This window comes from Musa acuminata, chromosome BXJ2-4 (genome assembly GCF_036884655.1).
Source record: "Musa acuminata AAA Group cultivar baxijiao chromosome BXJ2-4, Cavendish_Baxijiao_AAA, whole genome shotgun sequence".
NCBI lineage: Eukaryota > Viridiplantae > Streptophyta > Magnoliopsida > Zingiberales > Musaceae > Musa > Musa acuminata.
Genome location: NC_088341.1, coordinates 2,831,214 through 2,851,534, shown reverse-complemented (window position 1 = coordinate 2,851,534; position 20,321 = coordinate 2,831,214). Strand labels below are relative to the sequence as shown.

The 20,321-nt window shown below is 36.6% G+C and overlaps 3 protein-coding genes across 5 annotated transcripts; 2 read left to right on the top strand and 1 right to left on the bottom strand.

Annotated features, from left to right (window-relative positions):
* Positions 1-527: 527 nt before the first annotated feature.
* LOC135609486 (mitochondrial import inner membrane translocase subunit TIM22-3-like) lies at positions 528-5,519 on the bottom strand. The gene is made up of 5 exons (XM_065102807.1): positions 5,265-5,519; positions 4,282-4,346; positions 3,953-4,025; positions 3,810-3,863; positions 528-957 (listed from the first exon to the last, which is right to left on the bottom strand). Exons 1-5 carry the CDS (start codon positions 5,434-5,436, stop codon positions 719-721), a joined length of 603 nt encoding a protein of 200 aa, XP_064958879.1. The 5' UTR covers positions 5,437-5,519; the 3' UTR covers positions 528-718.
* Positions 5,520-7,350: 1,831 nt separating this feature from the next.
* LOC135609485 (pentatricopeptide repeat-containing protein At5g64320, mitochondrial-like) lies at positions 7,351-12,814 on the top strand. 3 transcript variants are annotated; one of them, XM_065102805.1, is made up of 4 exons: positions 7,351-9,698; positions 9,817-9,876; positions 12,006-12,130; positions 12,315-12,814. In XM_065102805.1, exon 1 carries the CDS (start codon positions 7,544-7,546, stop codon positions 9,680-9,682), a length of 2,139 nt encoding a protein of 712 aa, XP_064958877.1. In that variant the 5' UTR covers positions 7,351-7,543; the 3' UTR covers positions 9,683-9,698; positions 9,817-9,876; positions 12,006-12,130; positions 12,315-12,814. The 3 variants fall into 3 exon arrangements, with proteins under 3 accessions (XP_064958877.1, XP_064958878.1, XP_064958876.1); XM_065102806.1 differs by having other exon boundaries at positions 7,351-9,876; positions 12,315-12,354; positions 12,505-12,814; XM_065102804.1 differs by having other exon boundaries at positions 7,351-9,876.
* A 1,548-nt stretch (positions 12,815-14,362) lies between these two features.
* LOC135609484 (uncharacterized) lies at positions 14,363-19,963 on the top strand. The gene is made up of 4 exons (XM_065102803.1): positions 14,363-14,616; positions 14,718-14,795; positions 17,042-17,234; positions 19,569-19,963. The coding sequence occupies exons 2-4, from the start codon at positions 14,742-14,744 to the stop codon at positions 19,697-19,699; spliced, it is 378 nt and encodes a 125-aa protein (XP_064958875.1). The 5' UTR covers positions 14,363-14,616; positions 14,718-14,741; the 3' UTR covers positions 19,700-19,963.
* Positions 19,964-20,321: the final 358 nt, after the last annotated feature.

Below are 20,321 nucleotides of genomic sequence, written 5' to 3'. Positions count from 1 at the left end.
CGGAGTTCGCGGCAGCGAAACAAAACGCTGCTTTCCATTCTTTGACGCCGAAAGCAAAACGAAGCAGGTACTTTGCGTGTGGGGACGCCTCTCGTTGGTCAAGCGTGAAGGAGAGGGTACGAGCAGATGCGGCAACTTTGACTTGCGTCTCCATTACTAGTCATTTAATTTTCTCTGAGAGACCCCGGACAAGAGGATCATTAGTAACATGATAAACCGATGGATTCACGTAAGAATGCAACATCTAATTGGATGGTGTGACGGTGTTTATAATGAGAAGAATGTGCAAATGAAAAAAGATTATAAGGAAATAAAAAATAATTTATAATAGTATGAGTATAATTTATGTTCGAACCAATGTACCAATCAGCTATGGATACAAACACATCAAAACCAACACAAAATACATAAACACTTTAAGCATAAACCTTAAGTATGAACCTGCATTAATATTATTTTTTATTATTTATATTTTATCACAAAAGGAATAAAATAAGGAGGATTTATGTTTGACTTTGCTGCATCACTCGAAGGGAAAAGGAAAACCTGGATTCAAACAACTCGTAACATTGAGCTCAGTTCAGTCGATCACGGGATGTCCACGTTAGGAGATGAATGAGAAAATAAATGCAAACATGACAGTGACAGAGAGCAAATGGTTACAGCAATTCTCTGTGACCTGAAGAACAAAAGGGAGGAAGAGGGTAATTTGCAGCAGTCACCGGGGAATTGGACTCCTGGGCTTCGATAAGGATTTACAGAAGGAAGAGAAGCCCTCCATGAGAGTGGGAGGAAGAGGGAGAGTGAAGGGAGGAAGCACATTCTTTGGGCTCTTGCTGATCTCTTGGCCAGAAGAGACAGATTTTGCCGATGCAGGCTGCTGCTTGTTGAGTCCTTCCATGACAAATGAGAATGCACCAAAGGTGAGGCAGCTCTGAAGCAACGCATGGGGTGCACCTGGAAGATGAGAAAGGCCAAGTTGATAAAATATATAAAACACAGAAAGAATTATTGGCAAACAAAAACAAATATATGTGCAACCAAAATACCGGAAATATAGTTTGGTCATGCATGTAAAACTATGGTTGTAAAACTTGGATGTTGCACATGTTTCTAGCAAACCATGCGTGTTATCCAGACAGATTTATAGCCTTGGAGGGATAAATATGTAGAAAGATTTGGAAAGAGATATGCACACAAATTGTTGCACTTCGATTTGGCCTCACCTTGAAAATGGAAGGATGATTATGATTATATACATGGTTAGTTGAATCTGTATTACTAGATTCGATTGAGCATTTTGGGCCACGTAATTTTAAGCTCATCAAGTTAGAGTAAAGTTTCTCATCAGGCTGCGTTGTGACACAAATGTTTTAACCTTTCAAGAACATATACAAATGTGACTTGGAATATCAAAGCTTTGCACCATAACTCGATATTTAAGAGAAACAAAAATAGAAACCTTAATAACTCAAATATATAAGAGAAACAAAACTTAGCAACCTTATAACCAGTAAAAACACATGATAAGCACGACTTACTTTTACTAGCCATGTTTTATTAACTTTTAAGAACAAAATTAACAACAGTATGGCCATGTAAATTATTTGCAGGAAAAGAAAAGCATTGACATGTGTTAGTTCGTGAAGTACCATTATGCTTTTGGAGTTCCACGATCAACCCTATACTTCGACAAAAATAATGATTGCCCATTTTTTTTATTAACATAACTACAGCAGTTGTTCCCGTTTCCTAGCATACTAAGCAGCAGAGAGAACTCCTATAGCATGCATAGAATAGCATACAAGGATGACATCACTGAGGATTCTGAAGAAAAGGCCCACCACATCCAATATATCACTCACCAAAGATGGGAGAGAAGGCCAATAGAAGTGCAGCTGTAGTTTCAAGTGGTTGGTCCCAACTGCATCTATGGTATTGAGCATGTAATGTGATGGCTTTGTTACTATATTTTTTTAATTCCAATATCAATGATGGCTTTGTGACTATATTTTTTTAATTCCAATATCCAGCTTTGAAAGGTGATTGGTTTGGCCCATCATCTCAGAATTGTCGGAGAACTCTGGGGTCCATTTCATGGTAGCAATGAACACAGTGAGTCTCTACTCTAACCACCAAGATAGTGGAGACGTCAACACCGGTATACATAGTTCAACTATGTCACTGAGTTCAAAAGATTATGTATAGGATGCAACAACATTTGGCCTGGATCCTTACTGGTTCTAACCAAACCAGTTTATCCCAACTGATTAGAATCTTTTCAAATAAACTTGACTGATGTTGCAATTTATCCAATTTGAACAGACCTCAATCCTAATCCCCAGGATCAATCTTGTTCCCATTGAGATATGGTGAAGCTTGATAATTAAGAATTTGTTCCAACCTTCCAGGAGATACCAAAGAAAATAAAAAGTATGAACCACCAACTACCAACTGTCTTTTCTCCATTCATACTCTCCCAAACATCGACCATTTCTCTCTTTCAGTTGTAATGGTCTTTCATTCTGAGAATGAAAACAGCATATATCGACCACAAACTTAAGCCAAATATTCTACAAAAGTAGTATTCTAATTAATTACATGAATTGTCCTTTCTTATATGATTTTTCCTTCTTAAAGACTATCTTTTTCCTTGGTAATCATTTACTAGTACATCTTCCCATGTTCGGTTCTGGACTTACATCAATGCCTTCTTTATCCTCTTTGTCTTATGTTAGCTTCAGGCCAAGAGTCTAACTCTATTGGTTGCATTTTATATTAATACAAGTTTATCGCAAAGACAGGGCCTTAAGGTAAAGAGTAAAAACTGATACTTATTTCACTTTTATGGTTTAAATCTTGGATATGCTATACTGAAGTTGTGGATGATGTCAATGATACGACATTTTCATTTGTTTAAATTATCGAATTTAGAATACTAACAACTTACAACTCAAAATATATGAGACCTACTTACCTACTATGGTGAAACTCTTATTTGCATAATATTCATTATCAAATAAGAATCTGTTAACATCTTTGTCAAGTTCTCCCAAGTTTTATGGCTAAAATTAAGTGTCCACTTTGGGTTTCAAATTGCTGTTTCCTTAACTTGGTGGTTCAATGCTGTTGGCTACTTGAGGGTACTGTCAAGATTATGCATTTATATGGATGAAATATGCTCGGTGTCAAAGAAATTTGAAGACACAATATTTTCTTAAGAACATTAACAGAAATAGTTGCCGTCTTAGGCTCTAAAGAATATTTTGCATTGGTGTACAATGGCCAAAACTCTTCTGTCTATCATCAATCCATTTGGCATCCTCACAATTCACTTGTTAATTTAAATATCCTGTACATATCATGGTTTAATTGCTAGTTTATAATCATACAAACTCCCAAGCAACTAACTAAATCCTATTACCGAATCTGCAACCTTATCCATGACTTATCAAACTTCCAACTGTTCCTCTTTATAAATTTTTAACATAAATGTCTTAAATATGATATAAAATATATTTTCTTTCACAGAATTAAAGCACTCAGTCTTCTTGAATTAGCAAAAATAAGATATTTTCAGATTCACAATTTCTTGAGATTTTGACTAGTCAACTTCACCACATCAACAGTAATCAACCAACCATTCAGAAAGAAATCTGCTGTTCATATAAGCAAATTAAAGGATATATTATATGCTGAAACAAAATAGTCCAGGACTAGGAAGTTGTTAACATACTTAGCTGCATAACAAATGGTAATCCACCAGAAAAGGATGCTCTATAGAAACAAGGTTTTCTAGAATTAAGTACCTGGAAAGCTTAAAGCAACACCTGTGCAACAACCAGCTACACCTGCATTAATAACTGCAAAGCACAATTGCAAGTCTACCAATTAAGCTCCTCAAACAACAAATCCATAAAAGAGAACGTGTCAGATGGCAAAGATATCATACCATCATCTTTCCCTCGCAGTCTCTTTAAGAAGCAGCTAACCAGACTGTGAACGCCAGACAAAATTGCAAATGTCTAATAAAGAAAACAGTGATAAAATGACAAGTCAGATATAATATGCTACTGCCAAGAAGAGTAAATTCCATGGGCAAACTAGAAAAATGCATATGAAATCAAAGAATATAATTATGAAAAGAAAATGCAAAGAACAAAAGAAAGTAACAAATCACATGCTGCCACCACAAAATTTCATAACTGGTAAACAATAAAGCTGCAGATAAGAAATCAGAGAATAACATTATGAGAACAAATTAACAATGCAATGAACAACCTTGGCAGAAGAACCAGCATCACCAAAGGAGCCTCTAAAACCTCTTTTATTTACCAGACCTTTTCCTGAAAAAACATCCATTAAAATCAATCACTCATGATAACATGAAAAAATCCAAAGTAGATATTCCATGAAAATTAAAAAGATTATGAAAAGCTACTACCACTTCTAATAACCCCTTCTCAGAAAAACCATGAATTACATTTCCAGCATAGTGAAGCTGATATTATAATAATAAAAAGTGCATAATTCATGACACCAAAGGGAAGATACTCAAGTATAAATAAAACACATAGATCCCTTCAAAAGCTTAACAGGAGTTGAACTACTCAAACAATATCCATACAAATGAAAAAAAGAAGGCACCAACTTCGTTTCTCATTACTTCAGAGTCCACAAGTTGGTAACCTCTTAAGAAGCTCCTACGCCAACCAACTAAAGAATTGGCCTCTATATCTTCGCTAACTAAATGATTGACGTAAAAGCTGAAAATAAATGCATCAAAAGGATCACCAACATAACCATCAGGTAGTGAAGGTTAAGTTTCAACCTTTACAAAGAGGAGCATATCATTGATAGATAATTGTTCAACTGCACTTCTTGTGATTCATGGCAACTTAGAGAGACCATTATAAAACACATAAAAACATGATCAGCTACTAGTGATAATGGAGATCGAAGGCAAGACCGAAACTGCCACCACCCAGTCAACTTGGTGGTTGGACATCCAGAAGGCCTCCCTTCGGTCGAAATTTCGAATCTCCTTCGAATCACGGCATCAGGGATTTGAAACCCCAGCCAAAGGGAAGCCTCCCAACCACTGGTGGTGGCGTTTCGTATCTCCACTTGCGACTAGTGAACGTTGTTCAAGAATCGAAGAGGAAACGAGTACATCAACCCAATAATAGAGACATTAGCGCAGGAAAACCCGTCGATGAGCAGGAGGGTCAAACAAGGAGAGCAAAGGAGGGGGTAAAGCTCACCATAACCGAAGATGGAGCCCATGAAGCCTCCAGCGGCCGAGTCGCTGGCGAACCTCATGAGGCAGACGACGGGGGCGACCGGAGGAGCGACAGGGTTGGGGTTCAGGTTCGTCTCTTCCGCGTCCCGTTCGGGCTCTGGATTCGATGAAGACGCCATTTCGCTGCTCGCCATTCTCCCCGTTCCGTTTGCGGGTTCAAGCCTCAATTATATCGATTAGGGTTCGAGAACGGGCCGGCCAATATTCCTCGTGAAGGTGTTGGAGCACCACAAGCTGACCCTTTATAGTACATCAGAATCCAGTTGGAGTCCATTTACGACTTCGACTTATATGAAATAAAGATGATTAGCTACTTTTTTTGATGGATATACGAGTAATCTTGATGGATATAAGATCATTACATCATTAGCGGGGAGTCATTCTCCACGGTATATTGATGGATATTTTTGCCATTTCAAGATGGGATTTCAGAATCTTATTATAAACAGTCAAATATTTTACCAGTTAAATTCTTTAATATTATATATATATATATATATGATCCATTTTCTAGAAAATATTTATATTTTGAGTATTTTTTTAATCAATACCTTCTGTTTTATTTTTTTTCTAAATAATATTTTAAATTTTAAAATAAAAAATACATCTCAAAAAAATTATAATTTTTATTTATTATTTTATCAGCTTTAGACTGTTACATTATTTTCATTTGGTTTGTTTATAGTGTTTTGTAATGACATTTATAGTGTTTTCATTTGACTTATTTATAGTATATTTAAGTAGGTTTTATAATGTTTTTGTCATACTATTTTGACCATCATAATAAAAATATTGTAATAGATGAAAAAAAATTTAGGATGAATTTGGATTTTTTTTTAAATTAAAGGTACTATTTGGAAAAAGCAAAATGAGGATACTGATTGGGTATTGTTTTAGAAAAATGAACATTTATATAGGGAATTTTTTTAAAAAAATCTTTGTCTTTGATAATTTCTATGTCTAATATATGAAAAGATTATTTTATCCCTATTTTCATGAGACCTAATGTCACCTCCATCTTGCATCACTACTTGTAGCCCTGGCTACCACCCTCTTCATTGATTACACATCTCACCTTAGCATGTCTTACTCTTAATTCTCTTGTAAAGAAAGAAAATGCATAAGAGCCATTATCATGACTTACAATCATCGTATGAGAGCCCACCACCTACAATCTTAAACTCGAGCCTAGCCACTACCCTCCACCTTACTCAAGGGCTTTCGTCATGTTTGCCCGTAACCCTTGTACGAAGGTGGGGGGAGTGTAAGGATTGTCACCTTCACGGCTACTAGTAGGTCTCGTCAAACCCATCGTTGCATCCGCACACACAGGGATGGGTCTGATGCGGGTTGGCAAGATACAAAAGACACTGATAGCCCTTGTACCCCCTTTTTTCTCGTGCAAGGGTTACAAGCGAGTACAATGAGAGCGATGCAAGATGTAGGTGGTGACGACGATGGATCTAATAAAGTCAGCGATAAAATAATCATTTATAATATAAAAAAAATATTTTATAAGAATTTTTTTAAATTGAGACATACTAGAAAAATTCTTAAAGTTAAAAGTTTTTTTTAGAATTTATCCATATATATTTTGGAAAAAAAGTTTATACTTTTAAAAAATTCTTGAAAATTACTCTTTTTAAAATAATTATTTTACCCCTAGCCCTCGGATATATTACCATCATCGCCTCTATCCTACACCACCTCACGTTACTCTTATCGTGCTCATCTTTGCTCATAACTCTCGCACGAGAAAGAAAGTGACATAAGAGCTATCACTATCTCCACATACTTCGTTAGCCATTGTGAAACTCGTTGTCACCATCGTGCCTCCTCTTTTGTCGCGAACGAGTTCGAAGAAAGAACGAGCAAAAATAATTCTTCCACGAGAATATTGTTTTAAAAAAATTTAAAGTACCAGCACTCGGTACGAAATTAAAAAATAGAGATTTTTTAATCGAAAATTCGCATATATATATATATATATATATATATATATATATATATATATATATATCGGAATGATGTCAACTCTATGGGCCGGGCCGAGAATAGACTCCTAGTTTAGCTTCCTTCATCTTCCTTCCGACCTCTACAATGCCGCCGCTCCTCCCGCCGGTCGTCTCGTCCTCTTCCGCACCTCTCTTCTGTGCTTCTCTTTCTCCTCCTCTTTCCGCTTCCTTTCTCCTCGTTCATCTCCTGCCGAGTTGCGACCTTTCGTGCCATCTGTTATGAGTAATGTTAAAAAGATTTGATCTTGTCACGCTCTCCTTTCAAAAGCTCACACCTTTATGTAGTCTCGCCTTAAACTTGCTCCGCTACGCCACTTGCGGCGGCTCGGAGGGCCCCAAAATGGAGGTTGAGAACGAATGGGAGAAGCTCCTGAAACCTTTTGATCTCGAAGCGCTTCGTGATTCTCTCAACATCTTAACCCCTCTTCGTCTCTGTAAACTGCTTCAGCTTCCCCTCGACATCTCGACATCCATGCAACTCTTCCATTGGGCAGGCTCGCAGAAGGGCTATTGCCACTCCTTCGATGTGTATTATGCTCTTGTTCGGAAATTGGGCGAAGCCGGAGAGTTTAGTACTATAGATCAGCTGTTACGCCAGTCCAAGGAGGAAAGGATTGTTTTAAAGGAGCGTCTTTTCGTTGTGATTATGAGATGGTATGGAAAAGCCGGCTTGCCTGGAGCTGCAGTCCAACTGCTTGATGAAATGGCTGATGTATTCGGCTGTAAGCCAACCTTTCGCTCGTATAACGTGGCTCTTGATATATTGATCGGAGCAAATTGTCATAGAATTGCAGCTGATGTTTTTAATGCAATGGTCCGTAGAGGAGTCTCTCCAACCACTTTCACTTTCGCGCGTGTGATGAAGGCACTTTGTTTGATCAATGAGGTTGACGCTGCTTGCTCACTTCTGAGGGGTATGGCAAGGCATGGGTGTGTGCCTGACACGGTTATATATCAAACTCTGATACATGCTCTCTATAAGGAGAATAAAGCGCATGAGGCATTAAAGCTTTTGGAAGAAATGTTTCTCATGGGCTGTTCTCCTGATGTCAATACCTTCAACGATGTGATTCATGGGCTTTGTAAGCTCGGCCATTTACGTGAAGCAGCCAAGTTGGTTGATAGGATGTTGCTTCGCGGGTGCAGTCCAAATGCTTTGACCTATGGAGTGTTGTTGCACGGCTTGTGCCGGAAGGGTCAAGTTGATGAAGCAAGAACTTTGTTGAGTAAAGTGCCTCACTTGAATGTTGTTTTGTTCAATACAGTGATAAATGGTTACTTGAGTGAAGGGAAATTTATCGAGGCCAAGGATCTTTATGGTAGGATGGTGGAAAGTGGATGTCAACCTGATGTATACACGTACAATATCATGATGCGTGGCCTTTGTAAGACAGGAAATTTGGGATCAGCTATGCAGTTACTTAAAGAGATGGAGGCCAATGGTTGTATGCCAAACGTCATTAGTTACACGATCTTAATCTATGGATTTTGCAGTGATGGTATGTGGCAAGATGCTAATGCAATTGCAGAAGAAATGTCCGCAAAGGGGATCAGTCTTAATACTGTAGGATTCAATTGTCTTATTTCTGCTTTATGCAAGGACCATGAACTTCATGAGGCCATGGAGCTGTTTGAAAAGATGAAACGAGTGGGGTGCAAACCAGATATATTCACGTTCAATTCTCTGATATGTGGCTTGTGCAAAAATGGCCAAATTGAAGAAGCATTCCATTTATATGAAAATATATTTTTAGAGGGTGTAGTTGCTAACACTGTTACCTACAACACCATGATACATGCATTCTTACAGGCAGGAAAATGGCAAGAAGCTATGCAACTTGTTAATGATATGGTGCTCAATGGTTGTTCACTTGATATTATAACCTACAACGGGCTTTTAAAAGCCCTTTGCAAAGCTGGAGAAGTTGATAAGGGACTTGGATTACTTGAGGAGATGACAAAGAAGGGTATTCGGCCTACTAATATTTCTTATAACTTCTTAATTAGTGGGCTATGCAAGACAAGAAGAGTCCATGATGCACTTGAACTCTTGAGAGAAATGCTTGATCGGGGAATCACCCCTGATATAGTCACTTACAATAGTCTAATAAGTGGCTTGTGTAAGATGCAGTGGATGCGAGCGGCTTTAAACCTGTTGGAGAAGCTACATGCTGAAGGCATAGCTCCAGATATTGTAACTTACAATACTCTGATTAGCTGGCACTGCAAGGCAAACATGCTTGATGATGCCTACATGTTTCTGAACAGAGCAATAAATGGTGGAATTATGCCAAGTGCTCTCACTTGGGGCATAATGGTGAAAAATTTTACCAGAGAGTCAGTGCTTCTAATGCCAGAGCAGTAAAGGAAATTGGAGCCAGGTACTATTTGTCTTTGTTGCTACTTGCTAAACCTAATCAGTTTCCAAGACACTTCGACTAATGCTGTTATAGTTGCAAGGAAGAATTATTTTTTTGGTTTTGTGTATCAAACACCCAGGCATTCCAGCATTCCCCAGGATTTTTTAGGAGGCTCACTGTCTTGGAGCTGTCTGATATTGTAAGTTGTTTCATAAACAGCTTGACATACAAATTATTTTCTTATAGATTGGGGAGTTTGTGTATATTTGTGGTTTTTCTGTCCTTATTCGAGTGATTCTTCTGAAAAATACATAATACTTTGATATGCTAACCATATATCATCATGATTTTCTAATAGAGCTATCATTTTTATCTTACATTAATGCCAATGTAAATCAATAACCTTTAAGAAATGGTGGCCATCTCAAAAATCTATATTCCCATCGCTGCTGGCTTTTGCCATTTTGTCCTTTGTGTGGTGCTATTTTGACCAGTATCTACTACCTTAACAGTGTGTTAATTGTTCTCTTCACAGCCTCTTTTGAAAAAGGTTGATTTATGTAAGTGGTAAATGCTATTATGCACGTATGTTTATTCTTGCACTAATGAAATCTATACAGTTACAAGAACCAAGAACTTTGTGCAAATTTGGAATATCCATGTCCATAGTTGTGATCTGCAGTCTGGAATTTTAACATGGCTTAACAATTTGAGTTCTGTCTATAACGACATGAAATTTGCTATAGTGCTTTGCTGCCATCTGCTGAAAGATTTAAATGCTTTTTTGTCATTTTGTTTAAAATTTGAGGTTTATCTCGTCAGACATCTAGGTAAATTGTTTGAAAATTAGACAGACTATGTAGAATCTTGGATTTAGAAATTAACATCTAACATTTAAACCTCAGTCCTCTCTTTATCCAAGCATTTAGAAAGCACCTCTGACAGTTAAAACAAAAATACAAGTAGGAAAAATTGAATCTATTTGACTAAAATCTTCTTAAAAAATCTCCAAGTATAATTCCTTGACAATTTTTTGAGAATATTCATTGTTAAACGAGTAGAGAAACTTGATAATAATTATCTTTAGAATATTCCAAAAAACTTCCTAATCAGAGCAGACAACTAGGCATATATATTCTGTAAGGTAGTGTTTTTTTAGTAAGTTTGGAACATTGTTGGTAGCAGAATATTGTTAAATTTTGCACTTCATTCTAAAGATGTACAATTAATACATCCATATTTAGTCAATTGACGGGCAATTCCATCTTGCTAATGTGGCTAAACCTGACTACATTGACTACACTGGCTATATCCAAAATGTCCTTTACAGTAGCTTGAAGATTCCATGATACTACATCGAACCCTTTAAGTAGTTGATAGCCTCCAGCGAGTTCGATTTCACCCAGATGCCATGTAGATCATCTCTTCTGCACCTTGTAAGCCTTTCAGGATTGGTCTGCATCTTGCATAAAGGGCACTGTATACCCTTCCAAACTCCAAAGAAACAACTAGCTACAGCAATGGAACCATGTTCCTCTTTGACCATAATACCTGCCCCTGGAAAATTAGAATCTGGTTGAAGGGAGTCATACATTCCATATAAAAACTAACCAAAGTGGTATCGCCATCAGTAATTAGTGTCTGATCGAACCTCTTGGATATATTTCAACTTGGGATAAAAATATTCATGGTGACTGCCACCTTATACAAAAGAAGAGATTTTGGCTTAGTGGTTGGTTGTAAAATGATGATCATTTTTATTAAATCAAAGAAATTATTAGGAATTGCCAATGACACTTCTAATTTGACAAGCAGACTCTTTATCCAAATCTTGTCCCTCTTTCAAGTACTCCCCAAATTTCCAATCATCAAAAGATTGAAACTTAAAACTACAAGCAGCCTGTTTTGAAAACTCACGGGCAAAAGGACATTAAAAAGAAAAATGTATGGGAGAATCAGAGAACATCTTGCACATATTACAACGATCAAGTTTAGTGTGCATTAATCTAGCAATCAAATCAGAAGTTGGTAATTTGTTCCAAAGAAGTTCCATTAAAAAATAATTTGACGTTAGGAATTAGGATGGGTTCCTAGACACCACATCACCCTTGACCCAGGTCAATTAATCTTAGTAGTGTGGTACTCTCCTTCACAAACTGGTAAACACTCCTGGATGAAATGACATCACTCAAGGAAAGAGTCCACATTCATCTATCATCATCGGGGCATTCAGACATGAATTTCGAACACTTTTTTGACTAACAAATGGTGAAAGCACCTACTCAGAACTTGCACCTTCGATTCTTACTTGTGTGCTTGTTTTTCCAGCTGCTTCTTCAAAGATGCCAAGTATCATGGTGATAATTGGAAATAGCTGGTGAACATTGTAGAAGATCAGCACTTTGTCAAATCTGCCACTTGCTTTGTAGTGATGGAGATGACTCAAGTGCCAGGTTAGAAATCTATCCTTAGATGCAGAAACATTGCTCATTTTTTCTGTCAGATTGACCAAAGAGAAGGAAACTCGAGTGGTTCTCTTTCTTGGTTTAGAACAAGAGTGTTTTCCTGAATTAACAAACTTCTCTCTCCATTTGCTTCCTTTTGCCACCATTTTACCTGATCAGTGAATGTTTGCAGGGTTAGGAAGTCAATCTAGCTGCAGCAGATGCTTGCCATGGTATGTGGCAGCCCCTGTGATACTCAAAGGGCCATTCTTTAATAATGTTCAGGCAATTATGTGGTCAATTGAAGATTATATATATATATATATATATATATATTCTTTTGATAGTTTTCGCCATTGCGACTCCAATTTTTCCAATCACAGGCAGCAGTTGGTGTAGGTCTCATTGCCATTTGCATTAATAAGAACAAGGCGATCAAGACCAAGCTTCCAACATCAGATCTGTGTGGTGGCCGAAGCTCTTTATGTATCATAGAGAAGAAGAAGACACAAGTAAATGGGACTGCAATCATGCAATTAGGCATGGATACCTTGTTGTTAATTCCAGACATGGATGGACTCTAACATAGCTGCATTGATTTCTAGTTTGGTGATCTCTGTTAACTAAGAAATATATGAATGTGATGTCCCTATCATTATTGATGGAAGCCTCTTGGTGCTTTTTGTCTGCTAATGAACATTTGCTGTTCACTGTTTTAGCCATTCGTGCATACTTGGCCATCCTGATTGATCTAAAACAATTTTCTTCAAGGCATATACATGTGAGTTGCCAATTGGTGGATACTAAACTTTATGAACTCAATTGACATCCATCATGAATCTGGCATAATTCACCTAATAAATTAGATGGGAAGACATTATATGCTATGGGAGATATTTGTACTATTGGTATCTAAGAAGGTTTTGGGTCATCTCCGTGACCCCCTCAACATCTATATGTCAACTTTGACCTTCATCACTTGCTCTCTCGCTCTTCTTTTATTTAAGATAATTTCTTTAGGAAACAAGCCCAATTTTTGTCATTTTATTTGAATTATATATATATATATATATATATATATATATATATATATATATATATATATATATTCCCGTTACTTGTATTGGGGTTTTACACGTCTACCTTTTATAATAATTTATTTGCTGTTAAGAATTTTAACAACTTGTATATCCTTTGTTAATAAAGATAATTATTCACAACCCCTTCTTTTTTTCTTTCCCACAATCTCTCATCTACTGGCTATTGATGCCCTCGACGCTAATACTATTCACCACTGATGTCACTTGTTGTGGATGTTGTTCGGTGCCTTGCATCTTCGTTCACTTTCGATGCCGTCAAAATCTTCTCAATGCTCATTGTAAATGTAGTTGAAGGTGATGCCAATTGTCTATTTAATTATTGTGAATATTGCTTGCCACCCCCTCCGACATTGTAGATGTAGTTATTACTGTCGATACTCCTCTATCGCCGGCATTTGTAACTCACTTGCCTTCTCCTCCCTAAACGTCATGAACCTTCATCATTGATTGCTTATTTTTCTCCTTCATATCCTCTATAACCGTTTCAAAAAAACTAATATCTTAGGAGCGTGAAGATATTTGGGCTCCGATGATTACCCATATAACTTAGCCCACTTATTATTGTTGTTTCTATTAGCAACTCTAGTGGGGCCTATTCGATCCTTGCGATCGTTTGAATTATTGTTGATCAGATCGAGGAGAAAGAAAAAAAAAAGAGGATATTTATGTCCATTTATAAATGAATATTTTAGAAATATTAAAAAAAATATCAAAAAGTGGGTTGCAAATAGAAAACTCTTTTATAATTTTAAAATATTACAAATATATTTATTCAAATATCGAAACCTTCCGTTAGCTTCCATTTAGTAAACTCATGTTAATTATGACTAACCATGATTACCGTTAAAAATAAATAGTATTAAAATTTTTAGATATCTCAAATATCATCATTTTTTATCAATTATCTGTTCCCTTGTTTTATAACTTTACAATAATTACAAATTTATAAGAAATATATAAAATTAAAAGTGTAAGTCACGAAAGCTTTTATATATATATATATATATATAATTTTATTTTCGAAAAATTAGCATATGTCTAATATTATGATATCATATATAAGAAAGGAAAAATTAGATTTAAAATTAGTTAAGTACTGAAAAAAAATAATATTTAGCGAATCAACAAAACGGAGGAGGCTTGTTTTGAGAGAGAACGAAAGGGGCAAGAGAACAATTCGATTGCTCGCAGCACTAAATAGGCAGAGTGAGGCCTTCAACGACTCCTCTCTTTCTCGTCCTCTCTCCGCTCCTTGTTGGCGACGAAGAGATTGGCGATCTCCTGAGGAAATTGGCGTCTAACTCCCCATGTCTTGAGCGCTGAGGGGATCTCGTCAACTCGATCCGATCCGCCTTCGTAGGTTGCCGTCTGGTCTGATCCAAAACCTTCGAGACGGTAATCGTTCGACGAATCTTGGTGCTTTTTCCTTTGTTTACTGGTTTAGTGCGACGGAAATGTACCTGTGCTGTAACTGCTCTTGGAATCTGTAACTGTAGGGTTTCTTTGCGCGGAAGAGGGAGATGAGCAAAGGGCGGTCCCCCGAACCCTTGGATTTCTTCATTTGGACCGTCGAGGTATCTTTTGATCAATCTTAACGTCTTCAATTGCAATTGTGGTATTCTGTCGTGGGAAAGAAAGAAAAACATGGACTTTGTGAATTGATTGCTCGTTTCTTCGCGTCTAGCGTAGTGTATTCTCTTGATCTGGATGCCTGATGGATTATGATCGTGCAGTTTCGTTTTTGAGTGCTACATTGGTTTCCACAAAAGTGCGTTGACCTTGCGATTCCATGGTACTGGTGGTTTTGCCCTTTCATCGCCTCGAAATTTTCAAGCTTGCATAAGTTGGTAAAAGTAGTATACATGAATTCAGTCGTGCCCTTATTCTAAATCAGGAGTCTAGATTCAGATACCTAGGTGGAGTTAAGTTAATCCAGATGATTCCTCTTCCATTGTATACTGACCTAGCTAACTTAACTAGGGTAGCAAAGATAGCGGAAGATTAATCATTAATACGATCAAGGGTTATTTGGGTTACAATACTTGATCAAATTAAAACAATCGCTTCTTTGATTGGCTATTGTTGGTTAATCCTTTAACCTACTTATTAGCCCTCATTAATCACAAATTAGATGCTCCCTTAAAGTGTATCAGCATATAAGACAAGTCTATATAAGTTCATGCATGAGTATGATTTGAGCTCAAGAAGGTCAAAACTGCAGGCATAAGCATATATTCCCAAGTATAAGTATGACCAAACAAACACCCGTAATTGGCACACCAATCAGCAATCTGATTGGCCTCGTGTAAGCATATATGCATGGCAAGAAAGCTTAAGTAAAGAATCTCTGATGATATTAGTAATTTTCTGGGTTGCATTTGATTTCTGAGGTGTAAATCTCTGAAGAAAGCTTAAGTAAAGAATCAGCAATTTGATTTCTGTGTGACTAATCAAAACAGTCAGAGTTCCTAGGTTAGGTCCTTGTGTAAAAAAGATAAGCAGTAGTCTTGAAGAACAAAATTGGCACCACCATTGTAATTGGTCCAATAAAAAACATGTCTGAGTCACCCTCTCTCTTGGGAGGTCCACAAATCCATAGAGAAAATCATTCCTGACCTCTCAAAAATATGCTCTAAGCACCCGACAGAAACCTAGCAATCCAAGAAAGAAACTCTAAATCTACAAATTCTTGGTGGATGACTGAAATTTCTCTACATGTGATGGAAATATTGTATCTGTATGGAAGTATTGTATCTGTTAGGGATAAGGTGACAATTATGATAACCCAAGGGATCTGACATTTCCAGTGAATTGAAGATGGTACAGGAGGGGCATTGACAAACCATTTAGATTTATTTTTCTCTTAATTTGATTTTATTAGTTTAAGTGTCTTTTGCATATTCCATTAAGTTGCCAAATGACATCTACTATAATTATAATTATCAAAATTTCCAAAAAGAAGCAAAAGGAATGTCAAACAGAAAACAAGATTAATATAGGCTATATTGGTCTACTATAATCCTTCTCTGCTTGGCAAGAAAGATGCCACACTATTGACTTAAGGAAGCTCTAGAAATTGATTAGGAGGAATGAGTCATGGAATATCATTGGAGTTAAAACTCTGGGTTAAGCAAGATTCTGAACTATAGAGCTGGTCTGATCCAAAACTTGAGCAAAAGAGCCAATTCAAAGATTTCTTATGTTGGAATTGATATTCACCTTTTGAATATTGGTGCTTGCTCGATATGTTTTACCTGATAAGGTGAAGCATTCTAAGAATGGAATCCTTGAATTACAGCTGATATATACCCCTTTTTTCTTAATGTTTGAAGTTTGAAATTAAGCAAGAAAGCCTTGTTTCATCTGATCTGCGGCTCAACACTCTATCACTAGTTTTTCCGAGACCAAGAAGACATCCTATAGTTAAATTCTGTGCAAAGTTCTCTAAGTTAACTATATATGAAAACACTATGCTACTTGTGGTAAATATGAAATTTTCTCCTCCCTTTTCCATGCCCTTCAACAGCAATCCATGGCTAAATCCACATATACAATGTTTGGTGATGATAGATGTCTACTATGGATTCCATCCTTATTTATTGAATATTTATTCCCAGCAGCTATTTTCACTTTACTGCATATGTTCAATGAGCAGCCTTCTATAAGGTTCACAAGATAGATAACTAGAGAGTGTCATAACATAAACAGTTCTAAGGACACTACTGGACATCTGTGGATGTGTTAAAACTAGAAAACACATACTTTGAATCAGGTTTTGTTATTTATTTTGTTTGATTTGAGATGGAAAATATGTTCTCAGGATGTTGGATTGTGGCTGGAAGAGATAAATCTTGGAAGTTACCGCCAAGTTTTCGAGGAAAATGGTGTCAATGGGGAGTATCTAGAAAGTCTTTCTATGTTCACGACAGAGCAGATTCTGCGCTTTATCAGGCGATGCCACATGAAATGGGGTGACTTTATTACACTTTGCAAGGAGTTAAGACGCATAAAAGGTTCAATGATACTTCTCCCTTATGTTCATCATTTCTTGAAGTACATTGAAATGTGAAAAGTCTCTCTCTATTAGCCATATTTAAACAATTATTCAGCCTCATAATTTTATGCTTGATGGCTAAATTGAAATGTTCAGTGTGTTAAAGATTAACGAAGCCTCTTCAACGACTGGCTTGTTAAAGCTTCAGTATTCATCCTATATACAAATTAGCCCATTCTCAGGATTTGACAATGATCATGTTTACTTATCACTGACCAAACAGAGTACAGAACAAGAAGTGCCATACCCAAATCAGTAAATTAAGTTTTTATCAGTGTTCAATCTCCATGGAGTTCCTTATCCTGATAAGAATTTGAACTTGTTAGTGTTCTTTCTTTATAAAAGGTGAATGTGGTTCATGGTCTAAATGACATCACGGGGTTTATCAGTCTTAACTGTTGTTATGTTTCTCTAACTTTCTGTATCTTGCATAAATTCTTGTACCCTGAGTCTTCGTTGCCAATACTAGTGCACTTTACAACATCAGATATGCATGACTATCTTTGTACTCTATTGTATTCTTTATTTCTTTGAAGAGCATGGAGATCACTGTGTGATTGTTTTATGTGAAATTTAGCACATTAGTGTATTCACATTTGCAAGCACTTTCATATGTACTTATAAAAATTTAACACTATGATACAAGTACAAATTTTGTAAATGCTTAGGGTCTGAAGAATGATCAATCAGTCATAATTGATTTTGTTGCAGAACCTCTCACTTCTCACAATATTCACATTATCACTGAAAGGAAGATAACATACAAAATACTCATAATATGTTACCTACTCTTGTTCCTCTAACCATAAACCACATCACCACTGATGTAGTTTAGGGTGCATAATTTTACAGTTGATTTTATGTAGCATCTTACCACTAATGATAATGAGGGAAAAAAGATCAAGTAAAACTCTATATTTGCATTTATATGTGAAAATCGTCCCCCACTTGATGTCAATTCTCTCTTTCTATGTCGACAAAGTTCATAGTCATTTTGCATGCAACTTTGGTATCATGTTATCATTAGTGAGTTCAAAGGTGAAGGAAAATTTTACATGAAATCAAGGATTGCTTCTCAGCCTGGCTGCCTGAAAAAAGATCAAGTAAAACTCTATATTTTACATTTATATGTGAAAATCGTCCCCCACTTGATGTCAATTCTCTCTTTCTATGTCTACAAAGTTCATAGTCATTTTGCATGTAACTTTGGTATTATGTTATCATGAGTGAGTTCAAAGGTGAAGGAAAATTTTACATGAAATCAAGGATTGCTTCTCAGCATGGCTGCCTGTGGTGGTCATTGGCCGGAACTGTTTATAACCAACTAGCCGTCATCTGCTTTTGTTTGTGGTCATTTTTCCTTGTTCATTCCCACTGTTTGATGATAAGTCCTTTTCTTTTTCAACTGTGTTTCAAGGTTGAACCAAAGTGAGCTCTGGAGTTAAATCAAATAGTGAAAAAAATTATAGTATTGAAATCATTATCATGTGGAATTTTATAGTATTGATCAGTTTCAGTTAATATTGTTCTAGTTTCAACTGAGAAGTTCTGAAAAGGGTATAGTAGGGGCAGGCCACACTGGTTAGTTGTATGCTGCCTACAACTGAGAGATTTGTATATCAATCCACAGTCACGTCGAGATCTACATTCTCGGATGGGCATAAACTATGATGTACAAAATTTGCATGAAATAAGTACCTCTTTAAGGAGTTACGAGGAACATCATGTAAATGTTATCTTTAGTGACGGAATGCAAGTTAATCAATTGAAGGATGACTGGCTTGGTCAGTTGTTTACACTGGGTGAGGCTCCAAATATTTCTACAATAACAACGACAAAACCGTAAGTCCCATGTATTTGGGATCGGCTAGCCTCCAAAGATTCTTTGCTTATTGAAAATGAGCCTATGGTTTTGCTTATTTATCTACTTGTTAATTATAAGAATCAGATATTTGCTTTCTGGTGACACCTTTGCTTCATAAGTTTGAAGATTTCATCATATTTTTCAACTTCCTGTTAGTTGCTGTCTGCAGTGTATTCTTTCTTTTGTGTGCAAAAGAAAGTTATTTGATTTTTCTCCAAGAATAATTTTTTTTAATTCCTGCTTATATGATAAATAATTTAGATGGAGCTAGCTTTAAGACAATTGCAGCTGGTAAAAATGAGTGTTTCATTGTGGACCAATAACTTCGGAACCAAACCTAAGCATTTTGACCCCATGATAGATTTTTAGTTGGGCCATCAAAGAGCTACAACCGTATGTGCATTGACATGTTTCTTCCATTACTCGCAGTTGCATGCCTGAAAGGGGAACAAGAGGTCCGTAAACCATGGTGGGCTCCCTCATGCTTATCGGTGGTCTTTGTGAGATTGGCAAAGCGCAACAGGCAATCCCGTGTTGTCTCCATGAAGCTGGAACCGTAAGTTTTCAGATGGAAGTGTTGTGTTCCTCCTGTTCCCTTCGTTTTCCCTGATAAATCCTGGGAAAATGGCATGAAAGATGATCTCTGCGAGGAATTACGAGTTGTAGGTCTATAGCATGCCTGGGCTTATCCTTGTTATATATATATATATTTATATATATATACTAACTGTTTCCTGCTGTATTTGTTGATTTATCTTTTGCAGTTTCCTGTGTGATAAAACTCAACTGGTTGAGTCAATATAGTTCTTCCATTGTTGCTCGCATTACTGTTGATCCATGAATTTACGGTTGAGTTATCAGTACCACTTGGTAGTATCATAAAATTGAATGTAACATCACTGTTTTGTTATTATGGAGATCCAGAAGTGGATTGGTAGGAGGAAGCGATCATACACTTACGGATCATTAGTCTTAGCCTCAGTTTCAGAATTTATGATTTTGCTTCGGTCGAATATGAAACTGGAACTCGACTGTTTTGGCACCTATTTTTATTTTTTTTGTAATAATTTTAATTTTTTGAAAATATCCCTCTAATTAATTGTTTATTAAGCTTCCAAAAAAGATTCATCATTTGACAGGGTATTTTATTGGTTAGATTTTCTTTTTTTCTTTTTTTGTCGA

What these genes read in the sequence shown, in the direction of transcription:
- LOC135609486 (XM_065102807.1), bottom strand. Translation starts at nt 5,436, where the DNA reads ATGGCGAGCAGCGAAATGGCGTCTTCATCGAATCCAGAGCCCGAACGG. An exon ending in GGGCTCCATCTTCGGTTATG is followed by an intron (nt 4,347 to 5,264) that starts GTGAGCTTTACC and finishes ATGTTTTTTCAG; the next exon opens with GAAAAGGTCTGGTAAATAAA. An exon ending in ACTGCGAGGGAAAGATGATG is followed by an intron (nt 3,864 to 3,952) that starts GTATGATATCTT and finishes TGTGCTTTGCAG; the next exon opens with TTATTAATGCAGGTGTAGCT.
- LOC135609485 (XM_065102805.1), top strand. Translation starts at nt 7,544, where the DNA reads ATGTTAAAAAGATTTGATCTTGTCACGCTCTCCTTTCAAAAGCTCACA.
- LOC135609484 (XM_065102803.1), top strand. Translation starts at nt 14,742, where the DNA reads ATGAGCAAAGGGCGGTCCCCCGAACCCTTGGATTTCTTCATTTGGACC. An exon ending in TCTTCATTTGGACCGTCGAG is followed by an intron (nt 14,796 to 17,041) that starts GTATCTTTTGAT and finishes ATATGTTCTCAG; the next exon opens with GATGTTGGATTGTGGCTGGA. An exon ending in GGAGTTAAGACGCATAAAAG is followed by an intron (nt 17,235 to 19,568) that starts GTTCAATGATAC and finishes CATTACTCGCAG; the next exon opens with TTGCATGCCTGAAAGGGGAA.